The sequence below is a fragment of the Apiotrichum porosum genome (assembly GCF_003942205.1).
Source record: "Apiotrichum porosum strain DSM 27194 chromosome Unknown scaffold_8, whole genome shotgun sequence".
NCBI classification, from domain to species: domain Eukaryota; kingdom Fungi; phylum Basidiomycota; class Tremellomycetes; order Trichosporonales; family Trichosporonaceae; genus Apiotrichum; species Apiotrichum porosum.
Genome location: NW_021167115.1, coordinates 1,171,598 through 1,188,789, shown reverse-complemented (window position 1 = coordinate 1,188,789; position 17,192 = coordinate 1,171,598). Strand labels below are relative to the sequence as shown.

Sequence of the window (17,192 nt, the reverse complement as noted above, 5' to 3'; positions counted from 1 at the left end):
TGGATTGGCATGTCCGTCTCGCCAGCGTTATGGCGTTACGCGCCGCGCTAACATGAACATGGCAGCTGACGCGTACCGCACGCGCCGCACGGCGGAGCAGATCGACAGTTCACCATACGTCGCGCCGTACATGGCATGGGAATCTGGCGGGCCATTGTCGGGTATCATATGTCCCAACCCTCGTCATGCTACCATGCGCGTGTCACTTTGCGTTAGGTCTGCATAAAGCACCTCGCGTCGCCGCCTCGTCAACATCTACGACAAAACAGTGTCCGGGAAGGAGATTCTTTCTAATGGGCCGCCCGCCGTCCTCCTTGAGCGCGGGGTTTGATATAGTGCTACAACATGTGGGAAGAGAGAAACACAAAACGAAGAAAACGAAGAGAAAAGAAAAACAGGGGGCCAAATAGCCAGCGTCCGTGCGGAAAGTGTTGATGTGTGGGTTGTGGTTTGTGTTATCGGTTTGTTTGGTTTGTTTGTTTGTTGTCTCTTTCCGATGCTAGCGCGAGTTACGCGCCTACGAGGGTCCTAGTCCTCGTTGTACTTGTCCTTCCAGACCCATGCGAGGCCGGGCGTGTTGGATCCGCCTACAATCTGGCGAACGCAGTGGTCAGCCGACTGTGTCACGTGTCTCGCGTCTCGCGTCTCGCGTCTCGCTTCGCACTCCAACCTCGACTCACTGCAATGCGGTACCACTTGGCCGCCTCCCTCATGTCCTTTTTCACGCCCGAGACGCCCTTGGAAAGCACGTAGCCGAGCTCTGTGGCCAAACGTCAGCAAAACCAGCAAAAGAAAAGAAAAGAAAAGAAAAAACAAGGTCCGAACAGCCCGCCGTACGCTGTGCCCAGGTCCAGGTCCAGGTCCAGCCAGACCCCGAAGGATGTTTGGCGCCCAGTGACACCGTGACAACAGTGACGTAGTGGCGTTGGTCGTTCGTGACGACGGACGCGTCGCATCCGCCGACCGCCGACAGAGGCGACTCCACACGACGCTGATTCTAGTCAATGCAACTCACGTTCCTGCGCAGCCAGGTCGTTGAGGCTGCCGGCCATGCGGAGGTATTCGAGCGCCATGTCCGGGTTGCGCTTGACGCCCGCGGCCTCGAGGTAGCAGTTGGCGACTTCAAAGAGGCCAACAGAAAGGTCGGGCTGTGAGGACATGTTAGCTGGCGTTCTGGGTGGTGGTTGGCGTCGTGTGGTTGTAACCCACCGACATGGACTTGAGCTGGGCCGGGGTGAGGACGGTGCCTGCGGCGGCGCGCAGGTCGAGCGCGCCGGCAGCCAGCATGCGGTCGCACGCATGCACGAGCTCGTTGAACCCGCGGCGCTCGTCGCGGTGGATCCCGGCGCCGAGGCGCAGCGCGAGGCCATAGTACATCTGGCCGACGGGCGAGCCGGCCTCTGCAGCCTTCATAAAGCACCAGGCGGCCTTGGGGAGGTCGCCGGCGTCGCGGCGCGCGAGGCCGGCGGACACGAGGTCCTCGGGCGACCTGCGGTGCGTGGTGAGCGGGGTGCTGGCTGGAGACATTGATGACGGGGTGCGGGGCTCGCTGCCGCGGCGCTTGGTGTGGTGGTGGTGGACGTTGTGCAGGCTGCCGCTGCTGCCCGTCACGTTTGTGTTCTGGTCGTCACTCCCTCGGCGCGGCGGTGGCGGAGTGACGGCATCCATGGCGCGGATGCGGCCGGCGGACGGGACGTCGATTTCCCGCAGAGGCATCTTTGCGTAGCGCCCGCGCGGGAGGGTCTGTGGCTGCGTGACGCGCTCGCCATGGATCACTTCAAACGACGAGCAAGGAGCTGCCGACTGCTGGACGATGACGCCCGACTCGTGTGACTCGGAGCGCAGCAAGGAGCGTGACGACGTCTTGTTGTGTAGCGGGACCACCTTGGCTCCTGGTGGCAGCCGAGGCGGTGTTGCCCCAATCACAACAACCGGCGGAAGCTCCGTCGGGGGTGTCGCTGTTCGCGGCGAGGGAGAGGACGCGTCCGAGTGTGTGTCGAGCGGAGGTGTGCGTGTGGACCGTGGCAGACGACCACCACCATCAAGCATGACAGGGAATGGGGATGCGCCAGGTGGAGGAGGCGGTGCGGCTCGCCGGGGGATAACGATAGGACGCTTCTTTTTGGTGCGCGGCCGCTCCTCGGTTGCTGGTCCGCATTCTGGCGAGGGCAGCCGGTTGTGTGAATCGCTGCTGCCGCTGCTGGCCCCAGGGGGTGCAATGGGTGACACGCTCGCACTGGTGGCCGCGCTCGCTGGCGTCGTCAATGGGGAGGTGGATGACGGGCTTGTGCCGGTGCTCGAGCTGCTGCCGACACCCAGCGTCGGCATGGTGATGGCGTTCCGGAGACCGGTTAACCGCGACAGACGCCGTTTCGGACTAGCACCACCAACAACCAGACGGCGACGGGTTGCACCGTTGGTGGCCTCTGGCGCGTCGGCGGAGGCGTCGAGCCACTCGAACGCGTTCTCGTCCTCTCCCCAGTCGATCCCTTGCTCGCCGTGCATACTGGCCGTGTCGGGCACAGTGGTCGTCTGCGGGTGGGAGGGCATGGCCACCTGCTGCGCCAGCGGGAGGGGAACGTCGATGGGGCTAACGGGTTCTGACGACGAGCGTGTCACGGTGAACGGCACCTGCGGAGCCACGAGCTCGGGGTCGAGGCTACGCGCCGAGCGGCCGGGGACAGGACGCAGCTTGAACGGTCCATCGTCGATGGCGCTCTTGATCGACCCGGGCGCGTTGGACAGCGGTTCGAGTGATGGGTAAGGGTGGCCGTTGCCGCCGGCGTTGGGCTTGGCAGTGAGTGGGACGGCAGTCGTTGGAGTGACGGTCCCGGAACGGGTGGTGGGTGAGCCACCGACATGGTCGCCAGTGAGGGTGCGGTTGGCTCGAGGGGTCGCCGGTGAGCTCTTCCCACTACCGCGTGCCAGAGCCGCGACGTCGTCCGAGGTGTCGCTGTCGTCGTGCTCGGGCTCGGAGACAAAGCCCGGGTGAGGCTCGTCGTACAGACAGTCCTGGTACGTCGTGTCCTCTGACGAAATGCTGATCGAGTCGAGACTGCTCTCGACAGAGTAGATGCTCGGTGAGCGGAACAGGTTCAGGTCGAGGGTCGGCACGGGTTTGCTGTTGACCACGGTGTCTGCTGAACCCGCGGCGATGGCCTGCGGTGCCGAGTCGCGGCGGACGACGAGACCCAGCTGGTCGAGCGGTGACCGTGGTCCCGGCGACGCATAGACGTCGGCGACAGTGATGGCCGCAGCTGTCGGAGTCAGGAATGCCACCTGTGCTGGAACAGCCATGGCGGCGGCGGCGGTGGGCGGCGCGGTGATCGCAAAAGGGGCGTGAGGCAGGGCGGGGTAGTGTTGGGCGTGGGGGGGAAAGTGGGTGGCGGGGAGGGGGCAACGAAGCACGTTCTGTTTGCTGTGCTGTGTATGCAGACGCGTCGCCCGGGAGTGTCTGTTGGTTGTGTTGGGTGTGCTGTTGTTGTTGCTGTGTGTGTGTGATGGGAGGATGGTGAAGGGCGCTGCCAAAAAGATTGATTTGTGTATACGCGCACGGTGGGTGGCCTGGGTGGGGTGGGTTTATTGCTGCTTACAGCAAGCGCGCGGCCGCTGGGTGGCGTCAAAAGGCCCAGAAACGGGGGATGGATTTGGGGGGATCTCGGCCCTCTCCCTATGCGGTGTAAAAACGCGCAGAGAGCGCAGGGAGGAGGATGGAGCCCTTGTTCTGAATGCGCTGCTGGCCGGTGGCGACGACGCTAACCCCACACGGCAAAATGGCGTGTTTGGTTTGGGTGGTGTGTTGTTTGTTTGTCCGGTTTGCTTTTGGTGCAGAGACAACCCAGTGGCGATGAACAGAGACACAGATAGAGACGAGGGATGGAGAGACGAGCCATGTAAGAATGTGCTTCGACACCAAAGAAACCCGTTTCGGGCGGGGCAGTGTCCGACGGGCAGCCAACACGGCCACTCTCTCGACTCCACACTCTCCATCGGCCAAGCACCACCTGGCGCATGCCGCGTCTCGGCTCTCGCCTGCCTCTGACCGACCGCTTTACGACGTGTTGCTGAACTCCAGCACTCGGCGCACCACCTGCACATACCGGGCCTGCCGTCGGGCCTGTCTCTCCCTCTCTCCCAGCCGAACGAAAAAAAAAAAAAACAAAGCAAGCGTATGTCACCCCCTTCGTCACCGGGGCCTTGAGTTGCGTGCGTGCTGTTCTTCCGACACACATCCAGTCTCGGCAATGATGCGTTTTGCTGCAATTTGACTTCACGTCGCGTGTACGTGGTGAGACCGGGCTTGCTCCCCTGCGTTTCACTTGAAAGCAAAGAGCCTCTTTCCAATCTTGTCCCACATGCTGCGTTTGATTCATCTGGCCATCTGGCCGGCCGCACATGGCGACAAGGTTGGAAACCTTTTCCGACCGGGGCACTGTACAGTGTAGCTGCCGCGGCCGACCATGACCAAGACCCCGTGCCAAGCACAGGTGCACAGGTGGCAATTTGGCTCAAACCTCCATCACTGCGGTTAACCACCTCGTTACCAGGCCGTCTATCCGTTCAATGATCACGGGAATGCCGTTGCCATGCCGTAAGTCCCGCGTCCTGTTGGCAGCTGGCTGGCAGCTGGTTGTCCCCCCACACCGTATCGCCCGTTACAAGTCGCCGGTCGCGTGAGTGGCCATGGCCTTGGCCATGGCCCATGACCTCCGCCTCTGCCTTTGCCCCTGGCGCTCGACCACAAGACACGCACAACAAGCACTCACGAGTGGCAATGTGCTTGCCAAGGATGTGCATGTGGCGACGACACGGCGGTACCTCTTGTGACGCGCACTGACATGGCGCTTCTGGGGTCCACCATCGCCACGGCTGGCCCTGGCGCCTGGCAGCGTTCCGGGGGACTGGCTCGTCGCCGCCACCCACATGATGTCCAGTTTATCGACCACGAGCGCGCGCGGTAAGGGTAACTTCTTCCAGTACAGTGTGGTGGAGAAACCCTTTGGCAAAGGCTCGTAAGGGAATGCGTGTGCCTTCTTCTTGCGCATGCCCTTGCTGTACGCTGTGATATGCCGGGTGCCGTCCACGATCCACGCCACAACGGCGAGCAGCTGGGGGGGTACTGACCGCACCGTCCATCCATGTCCACCCCGTTGCCCTCGTTCTGGGTGACGGCCGTCCACAATCCAGGCCCCTGCGGGCTGCGGGCTGCGGCAAGTGGCCAAGTGGAGAATGAGCCGTGTCGTCTAGATGGGCCGACCACGTAACAAAGACCCTTCAGCCCTTTGCTGCACAGGCTCTCTGCGGGGGACGCGCACTCCCGCCTCGACTGGACTGGACTGAGCGTCCAGACTTTTTGGCTCTTGGAAAAAGCTACAGCATAGTGTGTATGTTGCCAGGATCTGCAAAATGACGAGATTGGGTTGAGGCAGGCTGGCCTTGGCATGTCGTCTAAGTGCTGTTGCTGTTGTCAGTTTCAACACATCCAGTCCCGACCACGGACATCCGACATCCATTTCCGACTCAGGTCACACTAGACACGACACTCTTCGTTCTCGGCCCTCACCCTTTCCTCGTCCTCGTCAATAACCCTCTCCCGGCTGTGCCTCTGTTGTCGGGGCGGGACCGCGGACCGGCGAGAGGGGGGGGGGGGGGGGGGGGACCTCACTTTCGGTCCACCCCCGCACCCAACCACGCGCACCACGTTGCCCTCCCTCTCCCCTCGATCCCCTCCCTCTCCGCGGTCCGTCGGCTGTGTCCGCCGGTCCATAGCCCGCCCAGCGCGCAGCGTCCACGCACGCACGCACAGGCTTGAGCGTTCAGGTTCAGGCCAGACCTTAATGTGCGTTGAGCTCATGTTTCCAGAACCGCCAGAACGGCAACGGCCAGAAACGGCCAGAACCCCAGAATATAGAAAACACTACGGCCTGCAGTGCGCGCAGCGCTACGGCTGCGCTGGTGCCTTCACATCCGTCCGTCGTCTTGGCTGCCTTGGCTGCCCGTGCACCACGGCTGCGGCGACGACGGCGTCCGATGGGCCCGAGACCGAAAGACGCCAAGTGCCGTAGGCCAAAGTATGGGCCGAGGATACCGAGGTATACACGTCCCCCGTAATTGTGGACGTAGAACATGGCATTGACGGTGGTCGTCTACGTGCTCCAGGTCATCTTGGGCATGCTCGTTATTGTCGCTTGTGGCGGTCGTGCACGTCGTGACAGCTCTCTCATCGTTTACACGAACCCCCCGATCCCCCCAACACCAACCTACACGCCTTTACGCCTACATGCCGTGCAATGTTGAAAGCAAAGGGCTTCGTTGCCTCTTTGAGCCCTTTTCTGGACCCTCTCGCCCCCCCCCCCCTGGCTTTGCCTCTGCTGTGAGCAGTGGTGTCTCGCTTCCCCTGACTTTTGACCTTGCTTAACATATGATGGGATCTCAGGAGTGCCGAAGCATACAACACAAACAGCGGACGCCACGAGGTTGCCGTGGATGGGATCGATGGGAGCTTGGGAGAGCCCCAGGCCTTACGCCACGCCACCCAATGCCACCCACGCGACCAGGGTGGCGTGCAGCGTGCAGCATGGGCGTGTGCTGGCTGAAAGCTGAGAGAGCGTCGAGGACCCCTCGTGTGCACGCGCTGGTGCTGTTACTGGATCGTGAATGTAGCCGGCCGGGGTGGGGGGTGGGGGTGGGGTTCACAAGGGGCTTGAGAAGGAAGACGGCAATGCTCTGGGTGTGTCATCTGGTGTTGGTACGTGTTGGATCTCTGTGGCGGCCGCGAAAGAAACCTGTGGCTGTGCACGCAGACCGACCCAGAGTGTGGGCAGTGTACTTAGGACTGCAGGGCCCCAACAACGCACGACAATGGTGCAGAGAGTCATGGCTGCGGCGGAGGTGGCGGAGGGTGGGCTATGGGGGCCTGGGGTGAACGCACGCACGCGAGAACAGGACGAGAGGGGGACCCGGACGCTCGGAAAAGGGTAGCGACGAGAGAGACTTGCGCACGGCACTGCACGGCACACTACTTTGGCACACACTGGTTCCCGATGGAAGCGGAGCAAGGGGATGCATTGGAAGCAGAACAAAGGGGGTGCACACAACGGTTCTGCAGCCATACATGTGTACGTGGGTGGGTGTCGTTTGTGTGCACGCTCTCTGTCTTACCCGTGTGCGTCGGAAGGCTCTGAGACTGGCGCAGAGAGGTGAGGCAGAGAGTGTAAGTGTGCTGCGGAGAGCCATGCGGTGTGGACGCCCAAAACAGAATATCCAAGACAACCACCCATCAACACAACATGACCCCGGCGGCTGAGGAGAGAGCGCACGCGGTATGCGCTGCCGTGGGCCGTGTTCCACATGCCTCGGGAGCGTGTCAACCAGCTCCAGAGGGGCGGAAGTGTGTGCAGGACCATGTAATCAGTCGCGAATGTGATACCAGAGTACCAGAGTGTGGGCCGTGTGGGTTCTATTTGCCACTGATGGGACTTGATGTCTTATTGTATACCCAGGGGTCCGTGTCATGTATTAAACCGGCACAATCGTGTCATGAGGATACAGAAGGCATGCTGTGTCGACAAGAAGCATATAGGCAGAAGCAATGCGGGAGTGTGCAGCGAGAGTGCTTTGCTTTGCTGTGGTGATGGGACGTGCCTTGTGTAATGGAGAGAAGAGAGATGTGGGTGGGCGGGTTTGTGCATTTGCTTGTCCTTTTTTTCATTTCATTCCTCCCTCCGCCGCCGCCGCCGCCGCCGCCGCCGCCGTTCCTCTCTCCCTCGGTCCCCTTTCCTTCCTTCCCCACTCCCACACCATCCACAGGCCACATCCCACATCCACATCCATCCATCCATCCATCATCGTCCATCCATCATCACCCATCCTCCATCCCCTCACAGCTATCCTCCCCCCTCCCACCCGACCCCCCGTGCACACGCATTTCCAACGACGCGCGCCGCAGCGCACTTGACCGAACACTCTTGCGATATCCCCTCCCTCGTCTCTCGGGCCCATTTTTCGTCCATTCGTCCCAACTCGCGCAACTCGGCTCAGGTCTCTCCCGGATCATCATATCCACACCCTTGCCCCGCCCGACACACCCACACAACCGGGTAACCCCAACATATCCATCTAAGGGCGTGCAGTGTTAGCGCCTGGTCATATACAACTACTCCATCGCGTGCTGAGAGCACACACACACACACAGCGACGCCGACGCCGCCGGCGCACAGTCCACAGCAGCCCGCGTCTCGTCCTTTGCATCCTCGGTGCATCCTCGGTGCTCCCACGACTCCGTCTCCGTTCGTCGCCTGTAGCGCGTTCACCACCGCGTGTACCCTCTTGACCTTTACTATCCCCTCGGCGCGCGCCATCACCATCGCCGCCGCCTGCTTCTCAACTCCCCTTCTCGCCGTCCGCTCTCTGCCTGCCGGCAAACTCGGCCAACACCCGGCCCCCCACGCGGCCGCATGAAGTCGCTCCGCCGGTCGCTGAACAATTCTCACGGCCAGAACGGCCAGAACGGCCACGGCCACGGTCACGGCAGTGGGAGTTCGAGCGGCGCGCCTCACCACGCGTACTCCAACTCGCAGGGCAACGCCATGTCCATGGCTGCTGTGACGTCTCCCCAAGGCGCTGGCTTTCCCGCCGGCGCTGCTGGAGTGAGCGACCCGACGATGCCTTATACCAACCCCCTGGCGCGCCCGAGCGAGAAGGTTGCACCGCCAAAGAAGGTCATCAAGGCGCTCCGCAACCACCGCAGCACCAACCCCCAGGAACTGAGCTACAAGCAGGGCGACTTTTGGTATGTGACCGGCGAACGCGACGGATGGTTTGAGGCATTGAGTACGTACTGGTTTGGTCATCTCGCGACGATGGCGAGCGCGCACCTGGACATGACGCTGACGCCCGCTCAGACCCTCTTACGGGCTCGCGCGGTCTGGTTCCCAAGGATGACTTTGAAGAGTTTGTCAAGGGTGGTCGCCAAGTGTCTGCGGGGGCGCCGCCGCCGCAGACGCCGCCCTCGGCTACCCAGCAGCAACAGTGAGCTTGGACCCCCGTGTCCTCCCCCCCACCCAGCCGACCGACCCCGACCGACCCTCCGCGTGTACCGTGGTATATATATACTGACCATCCCCCCCACTCTCCTTTTAGTGCGCGGACACCATCCCAGAGCGCGAGCATCACCTTGAGCCAGAGTGGAGGACAGATATCCCCCACCGCACAGATGATGGTGCAGCCGCTGTCGCCCCAGAATGCCCACCACATCCCTGGCCTCCACGGCAAGAAGCACCAGCCGTACGTTTCCCTAAACGCTTCTGGCGTCGTCGTCGTCGTGTTCGTGTCTGACACCGTCTCTTTAGGCTGTACGCCATAGTCCAGTATGACTTCCACGCCGAGCGCCCCGACGAGCTCGAGGCACGCGCCGGCGAGCCCATTGTCGTTATTGCGCAGAGCAACCACGAGTGGTACGTTATCGTCGTCGTCGTCGACAAACCCGACCGACCCAGGGCAAGCCTCGCTAACACGTCTACAGGTTTGTGGCCAAGCCTATCGGACGTCTCGGCGGCCCAGGACTGATCCCCGTGGCGTTTGTCGAGATCCGAGACCCCGTGACGGGCAAGGCTGTCGAGGTCTTCCCCTCGACCATCCCGCAAGTGGAAGAGTGGAAGAAGGCGACAGCAGACTACAAGGCCGCTGCAATCCCTCTGGGCCGTCTGGACATTGCCCCCGAGCAGCGGGTGACAAATTCGCCGTTTGCTGCCCAGGCGCAGCAGAACGCTCATCAGCAGCAGCAGCAGCAGGGCGGCGCCGCGCAGCAGCCAGTGCTTGCTGGCCAGCTGCAGCAGCAGAGTCGCCAGGCCCACCAGCAGCACGGATCCAATCCGTCGCATGGCTCGCAACGGACGGCCGGCACCACGCGGTCGGGGTCGCCATCGAGCGCCAACGCCGGCGGCGCCCGGCAACCATCGCGTGCTGGATCGCAAGCCACGGGCCCACCTGTTGGCTATCACCCCGATGTCGACAACCTCCTCCCTCCTGGCGAGCTCACGCAGCTTGCCGTGCCGTCGTTCCACAACGAGTCGGGCAACTACTGGTTCCGCCTGTCTGCCGTCTTTGTCCCCGACGAGCGCACCGCTCCGGCATACACCCTTATCCTGTACCGCACATACGAGGACTTTTACGACTTTCAGATTACGTTGCTGGAAACGTTCCCTGTCGAGGCCGGCCGGCCCAACCCGGGCGAGGAGCACCTCCCGCCGCCCCAGCGCATCCTGCCGTACATGCCCGGCCCGGTCGACGAGGAGATTGACGACGAGTTGACCGAGTACCGCCGCGACGAGCTTGACCTGTATGTGCGCGCCCTGCTGCACCTGCACACGAGCCCGACCGCAGCATACATTATGCGGCACGACCTGATCCGCACCTTTTTCGCGGCCAAGTATGGCGACTATTGCGAGGAGACGAACCGCAACGAGGCCATCGAGGAGCTCGAGGAGCGCATGGGCGACGTGTCGTTTGAGTCGGGCCCGCCGTCGTCGTCGACGTCCGCCGCGGGTATCCACCATGTGGGTCTGGGCACGCGCTCGGGCTCCGAGGCGAGCATGCAGCCCGCACCGCTGCCCACCGGCCCTGTGCCGCCCACGCGTGCGCAGCACAACAACAACAACAATGCCAGTGCCAGCAACTGGAACTATGGGCCGACGCCGACGCCGAGCTCGCACACGCGCACCGACTCGCGCGGCGCCCTGGGTCCCATGGCCTCGGACGTGTACCATGCCAACCACGCCAGCCATTCCAACCACACGCGCAACGCGTCCAGCGCCGGCGGCTCGATGGCCACCGTCGGGCCGTTGTCCAACGGCCCGCCCCAGTCCCAGTGGTCCGCGTCGCCCGTCACCGCCACCGGCGCCAGCTTTGCCAACCACAACCCGAACATGTCGGCCGTGACCCCGATGCTGCCCAACGTCGCCATGGCGCCGCCTGCACCAACCGCCCCGTCCCCGGCCCTCCCCTCCGCTGCGCCCATGGTCATGCCCGGCGCCGGCGCCGTACCTGGCGGTGGGCCGCGCCAGGCTCCGAGCCACGGCCAAGGCGCGCAGAGCGGGTCCGGCGGCGGGTCCGGCGGCGGGTCGTCTGCCGCTGCCGCCGCGGCGTTCATCAAGATCAAGATCCACGACCGCGCGACCGACGACCTCATCGCCCTCCGCGTCCACCCGGCAGTATCGTACCCCGAGCTGCTGGATAAAGTGCGCGCGCGCCTCGGCCCCGCCGTCTCGGTGCTGCAGTACCGCGTCGGCGGGGGCGGCGGCGGGCCGTGTCGCCAGATCCACGACGACAGGGGGCTCGCAGAGTGGATGGCGCAGGAGGACAAGCTCGTGCTGTATGCCGAGCAGTAGAGAGGTGGCGCAGCCGCCAGGCTGCGGGCTGGGGCGAGCGGGCGAGCGCGGACTCGCGGCGACGACGACACGATGACGACCAAGAGAGACAGAGACAGAGTTCAGCAGCTAGACACCACGACGACGACATAGACACGAGGAGAGCAAGGACGCGAGGGGACGCGTCCCCCGCCCGCCCGCCATCGCCAAACGTTCGCCCCCCCCGCACACCACCAACCACACCACCACCACGACTTCTTTTTATTTTTGATTTGATCTTTCCTTTTTTTCCATTAGGGTTTTCATGGCAGCGCGCGATGAGCCGGGCGCGTGCGGGTGCGGGGAGGTGTGTGGGGGGGGGGGGGGGGGGGGAGGTGGGGTGCCATCGTACTGAGACGAGAGAGAGAGAGAGAACATGTATGTCCTGCTTTGCCTATGCCCGTGCACGGCCCGGCTGGTCCAGACCAACGAACGGCCAGGAGCCAGGAGCCGGGAGTCAGGAGCCACGAGCCACGAGCCAGGCCTGAGGACAGAAATGTGTGATCGCCTCGTGCGACGTCTCGGATCTAGTGGGACAGTTCAGTCGGCGGCGCTAGTGTGTACCTCGGAGACATGCAGCGCTGGGGCACGTCGTTGACCGACCTGCGTTCCGGTGTCGTGACGCCGACGACGGGAATCTGGCATGAACCAGGCTTTGTGATTCAACTACCACACGGGGGAGCACCATCACCATCACCATGCTATGATCTCGTCTTCTCACTGTCTTGTCTCTCACTCTCTCAGTCTCTCAGTCTCTCACTCTCTCACTCTCTCACTCTCTCACTCTCTCACTCTCTCACTCTCTCACTCTCTCACTCTCTCACTCTCTCACTCTCTCACTCTCTCACTCTCTCACTCTCTCACTCTCTCACTGCGCTCCGTGCCGGCTACCGCTGGCGTGCTCCTACAGGTGACATGTACGCCGATATCTAACATGAGCTGCTTGCTTGCTTGCTTGGCTCCTCTGCTGCGCTCTACGGTACCCGAAAAAAAAAGGCATGTGTACCTACCCCCACCCTCCATCGAACCCCCTCCTCCCTCCTCCCTCCTCTGCACTCGCACATGTGCGTCCCGCGCAATCCCTCGTCGCTCCCCCTCCTTCTCCTCTCTCTCTCTCTCTTCCTCTCTCTTGCGCTCGTCTACTGGGTCTGCTGGTATCCCGAGTACTGGGTCTGGTCGGCGGCGTATCCGTACGACTGGCCGCCGTCGTAGCCGGCATACCCGTCGTCGTCGTGGGTGCCCGAGTGCATCTGCATTTCGATGGGGAGCTGCATGCCCATCTCGAGCTCGTCCATCTGCCCCGCGGCCGCAGCGGCGGTGGCGGCCGCCATGGCCTGCTGGACCATGCTGACGTCGAGCGAGTTGTCGTCTGCGTCCGCGTCCGCGGTCGCCGTGGTGGTGGCCGCGGGCTCGCCGTCGGCTCCGGGGGGCGGGACCGAGCCTGCATCGCCGCCGTCGCCCGATGCGGGGCCCGCAGCAGCCTGCGCGACGGCCGCAGCGGCCTGGGCGGCCGCCGCAGAGTTTTCGACACTGAGCGACGCGGGATCCAGCTGCAGGCTTGATGACGACGCGGCGGGCTGCTCGACGGGCGCGGCGGCGGCAGCGGCGGCGGCGGCCTCAAGCGCCGCATACGACTGCTGCGCGTACGCGCCATAGTCGTACTCGTCCTCCTTCTTCTTTTCGTTCTTGCGACGGGCCTGGCCGTTGGCCTTGCGCGGACGCTTGCTGGCCGGCTGGCCGTCGCCGGCGCCCGAACTCGACATGGACACCTTGATGCCTGGGTGGCCCTGGGCGAGCGCCGCGGCCGCAGCGGCCTTGTGCGCGGCCGTCGCCATGGCCTCGTTTTCCTTTTGCTGCTGCGCCATGGCCTCCTCCTGCTTCATGCCGCGGCCTTGGAAGCCGCCGTTTTCGAATCGCCACAGGTGGTTTTGGCGGATGCGCCAGCCGGCAATGCAGCCCTGGTTGAGCTTTTCGTAGTACATGTCGGCACCTTTACGCGCGAGGTACGTGCGGACACGGTGCGCAGAGCAACGGCCCTCGTCGCCGTCCCATTCCTCGGGGTAGTGTTTACGGATCCAGTTGACAATGTCGTTGGGTTTCTGGAAAGAGGAAAAGAAAGAAGAAGAAGAAAAAAACACAAACATATAGGGAAAGATTGTCGTGATCAGCTTGGGGCACTAAAACCGAAAGGACGAGAGCGGGACTCACCAGAGGCCAGTTGTCGTTGCCGTTGGACAGCAGAGCACGACCTGTGCTTGGTCAGCATACAGTACAAGTGTGCATCCATCCGGTGAGAATGCATGTGTTTTGGGTGTGTTGCATGCGGCGGTTGCATGGATGGTCGATGGCAATACGTACCGATAAAGAGGTTGACACTGGCGTTGGGTGGGGGCTGTGGCTGTCAGCGGCAGTGCCACCAGTGGCGGATGCGCGCGCCCTTTGCTCTCGCAAGTCGGAACATGACTTTTGAGGCGGTTGCAGCATCCAACGTGTTTTGGTCTAAACTTACAGGTGCCCAGTTCGGGTTTGGCTGCGCAGCGTTGGGGGGAGCGATGGCACGGAGAAGACGCGCGGTGGGGGATCCCGGGTCGCCCTCTGCGGCAGCGTCGAGAGCCTGCACATCGATGCTGTCGTCGGTGGTGAAGGGGAGGGGCGAGAAGTCGGTGGTGTGTGGGTTGGGCGCGGTCGCAATGGACTCGGTGATGCCCATGGTCTCTCCGGGGGCACGGGGAGGGTACGGAGTGTCGCGAAGAGGCAAGGGGGGCGGCACGGCCGCGCCGTTGGAGTGGTGAGGGGGAGGAGGCAGGTCTGCGAGCTCGGGGTCGATCTGAGGCTCGGCGCCGGCAGGGCTCTCGCCCTTGGGCGTCACGCGGGTGGACGCCTCGGACATGGTGCGCAGCGAGTGGCGCGGGAGGATGGGGGGGGGAGAAGGCGGGGGAGGTGCGAGTCGAGTGGCGAGTGCACACGGGAAGGATGGTGCCCGGAGGTGTGTGTGGTTTGTGAGAGAAGGTGGAGGGAAGAAGGGGGGAGGGAGGGGGCAGGACAAAGTCGGGAGTCGAGCAGCCCTGGCCCGGTGGGAACGGGCTGGGCGGTTTGACGAGGGAGCTGATCGCTGCTCGTGCGGTGTCCTTGCAAAAGGTTGTTGTTGTTGAGAGAGAGGTGGGAGGGATGTGTGGGGTGGAGTGGAGATGGATGACTAGGAGGAGGATGAGCAAGGCGGCGTGGGCAGCACGAAAGACGTCGACGGAGGGAAGCGTTTGGCGGCGGGCGGAGGGAAGGGGGCGGCCACAGTGGGTGGATGCGTGCACAAAAAGGTTCCGCTTGCGTTGGCTGGCTTGGTGGGTTGCCCAAAATGGGGGCAGGAAACAAAGACAAATGGCGGGGTGGGGGTGGAATGACACGGCATTGCAGCTCGCTCAGCGCGCACAATGCGGCGTCTCCTCCCCCAACGTTCCACATGCATATGCATTGTTCTTTTCTGTTTGCATTGCACTTGGTGTTCCATGCATCGTGGATGTTGTGGCCGTGCGTCAAGCCGGGGTGCCACGAGTCGACAAGTGCCACTCACCTCGCTGCCTCACTGCTGGGTGGCAGCGGGCTGTATGGTGGGGGGTGCAAGGGGCGCTGCCTGTTTCCCAGTCTCTCCGCATGCAGTATCCTCTCATCCACAAGACGTGGCCAGCTCACAAGAGACCTCTGCATCTGCGTAGTGAACAACATCAAATAAACATGTCTGCAGGTGCAAGGATTTGGTGCATTGGCGTCATATCAGTCCCACCACAGCGAGGGCCCTCCCCTGGCTGGGCGAGCAGTGCGTGGTTAATGCTTCCGGTCCATCTGGGCCACAAGAACCCGATTTCACTGTTGACACCTTTGGTATCCGCCGCTTCACCATGTCGCACGGTGCGCATCCTCACTCCCCCGGCACCCCAACTGACATCCCCCACAGGAGTCCGCCGCATCCAAGGACGCTTCACAACCAACACCGCCAGCGAGGCGTTCCAGCGTCAGCTGCTTGCCCCGTGAGTTTGCATCGAGGGGGGCATCCGTCGCGTCGTGCTTTGGCGCGCGTGCCCGCTCATGGCCATTGCCATCCACCATCACACGTTTACTCCATCGCCCATCGCTACACCCCCGTCCCCTGATTTCCGTCTCTCGACACCGTTACTGACCTTGCCAGTGTCAAGAAATGGCGTAAAGGATGGGCCGCGCCCGCCGGCTTGCCCGAGGGAAGCACCTACAAGGTACGCCCTCCTCCCACACTTTCGTCTGTGTGCTCGAGCTGATGATGACAGGTGTGCAAGTGGATGCGCCTTGATGAGGTAAGTGTTGACTCTGCCGTGCAGAATGGATGAGGATGAGGAGATGGAGGCCGATTCAGCTGCCCACGATGGCGAACTCCATCACCTTCCTCGCCTTCCTTCGCATTGAATCCACACCTGACATCCCCAGACTGTCTCCACCCCCTTTGACGATGAGCACTCAGAAATGGAGGACATGGATGACGACGAGTCAGCCAACGACGAGACGGAGCCTACCGAACCCCCAACTGCAGCCGCGACGCCGTCGGGCGCGCACCCCGCGCTGCGCGGCATCACTGCTCTCACTCCAGCGGTCGACACGCCTGCAGCCGACACGCCTGTAGCAGACACGACCGAGCACAAGGTTGCAGAGGACATTGACGTGGAGGTCGAGGCCGAGGCTGAAGCTGAAGCTCCAAAGTCACCAGCTGTTGCCGAGCCTGTGGCCGCTGACAACGAGATCGAGGTTGACACCGACAACGCTCCCGCAGTCGAGACCGAGAGCGCTCCCGTAATCGAGACGCCGGCCGAGGACGCAGACATGCCCATCAAGGCGGAGGTCGAGGAGCCCGAGAGCGAACCTACCCCTGTCGCAGCCCCAGCCGCTGTCGACGCCATCGTCGAGCCTGAGCCGGCCCCCGCCGCCGAGATTGAGGTCGAGGAGGACAAGCCCAGCACCCCGGCAATCGTCGAGCCTGAGCCTGAAGCGGCTGCCCAAGCGCCTGCTGAGCCTCCTGCCGAGACTACACCTGCAGCTGAGCCCTCGCCAGTCGTCGCCGCAGCTGAGCCCTCGCCTGCACCTGCGCCTGCCGTCCCATCCCCGGCCCCAGAGCCCGTTCAGGCCGCCGCGTCCCCCGCCATCCCCTCTCCCGCTGCTCCGCCCCCCGTTGTTCCATCCCCCGCTGAGCCTGTCGATCCCGCTGAGCCTGCCGAGCCTGCTGCCCCCGCTGAGCCCGTTGCCCCCGCCGAGCCCTCCCCCGCCGAGCCGTCGCCCACCGAGGTAGTCCCCGAGAGCACCGAGGCCGTCCCTGCGACCGTCGCCGAGCCCGCTGAGCCCACCGAGTCCGCGCAGCCGGAATCTGACGCGATGGCAGTTGACGTCGTGGACCCCGTTACTGAGGTTCCCACGGAGACTGTTGCTGAGGTCCCCGCACCGCCCCCCGCCGAGCCGGCGACTGAGACTGCGGCTGAGCCCGAGGCTGCCGTCGCTCCTTCTCCTGTCCCGGCTCCTGCTGTGGAAGAAGTCAGTGAGGCCGCCCAGGTCCCCGACGAGCCAATGGCGGTGGATCCGACTCCCGAGACGGACGAGGGCCAGGGCGAGGGCGAGGGCGAGGGTGAGGCCAAGACGGAGGCGTGAGGTGGAGTGGAAGGCGGAGGGGAGACGGTGAGGCGCGCGTTCGTGTAGTTTGATGAGAGCATGCAATTGTATCCTGCCTGACCCCGCGGCCTCGAGGCGCACTGGAAATCACACGTGCAGTAGGACCAA

At 63.3% G+C, this 17,192-nt stretch overlaps 4 protein-coding genes across 4 annotated transcripts; 2 read left to right on the top strand and 2 right to left on the bottom strand.

The window, feature by feature from the left end:
• Positions 1 to 528: 528 nt before the first annotated feature.
• On the bottom strand, positions 529 to 3,297 carry EHS24_009197 (uncharacterized protein; the record flags this gene model as incomplete). The annotated part of the gene is made up of 4 exons (XM_028624490.1): positions 529 to 594; positions 681 to 760; positions 1,016 to 1,148; positions 1,210 to 3,297. 4 exons carry the CDS (start codon positions 3,295 to 3,297, stop codon positions 529 to 531), a joined length of 2,367 nt encoding a protein of 788 aa, XP_028475562.1.
• Positions 3,298 to 8,456: 5,159 nt separating this feature from the next.
• BEM1 (bud emergence protein 1) lies at positions 8,457 to 11,387 on the top strand (the record flags this gene model as incomplete). The annotated part of the gene is made up of 5 exons (XM_028624489.1): positions 8,457 to 8,832; positions 8,904 to 9,030; positions 9,142 to 9,285; positions 9,351 to 9,455; positions 9,524 to 11,387. 5 exons carry the CDS (start codon positions 8,457 to 8,459, stop codon positions 11,385 to 11,387), a joined length of 2,616 nt encoding a protein of 871 aa, XP_028475561.1.
• A 1,157-nt stretch (positions 11,388 to 12,544) lies between these two features.
• EHS24_009195 (uncharacterized protein) lies at positions 12,545 to 14,295 on the bottom strand (the record flags this gene model as incomplete). Its single annotated transcript, XM_028624488.1, has 4 exons — positions 12,545 to 13,504; positions 13,614 to 13,654; positions 13,764 to 13,797; positions 13,915 to 14,295. The coding sequence occupies 4 exons, from the start codon at positions 14,293 to 14,295 to the stop codon at positions 12,545 to 12,547; spliced, it is 1,416 nt and encodes a 471-aa protein (XP_028475560.1).
• An 839-nt stretch (positions 14,296 to 15,134) lies between these two features.
• On the top strand, positions 15,135 to 17,063 carry EHS24_009194 (uncharacterized protein; the record flags this gene model as incomplete). Its single annotated transcript, XM_028624487.1, has 4 exons — positions 15,135 to 15,427; positions 15,586 to 15,649; positions 15,701 to 15,727; positions 15,858 to 17,063. 4 exons carry the CDS (start codon positions 15,135 to 15,137, stop codon positions 17,061 to 17,063), a joined length of 1,590 nt encoding a protein of 529 aa, XP_028475559.1.
• Between the last annotated feature and the right edge of the window lie 129 nt (positions 17,064 to 17,192).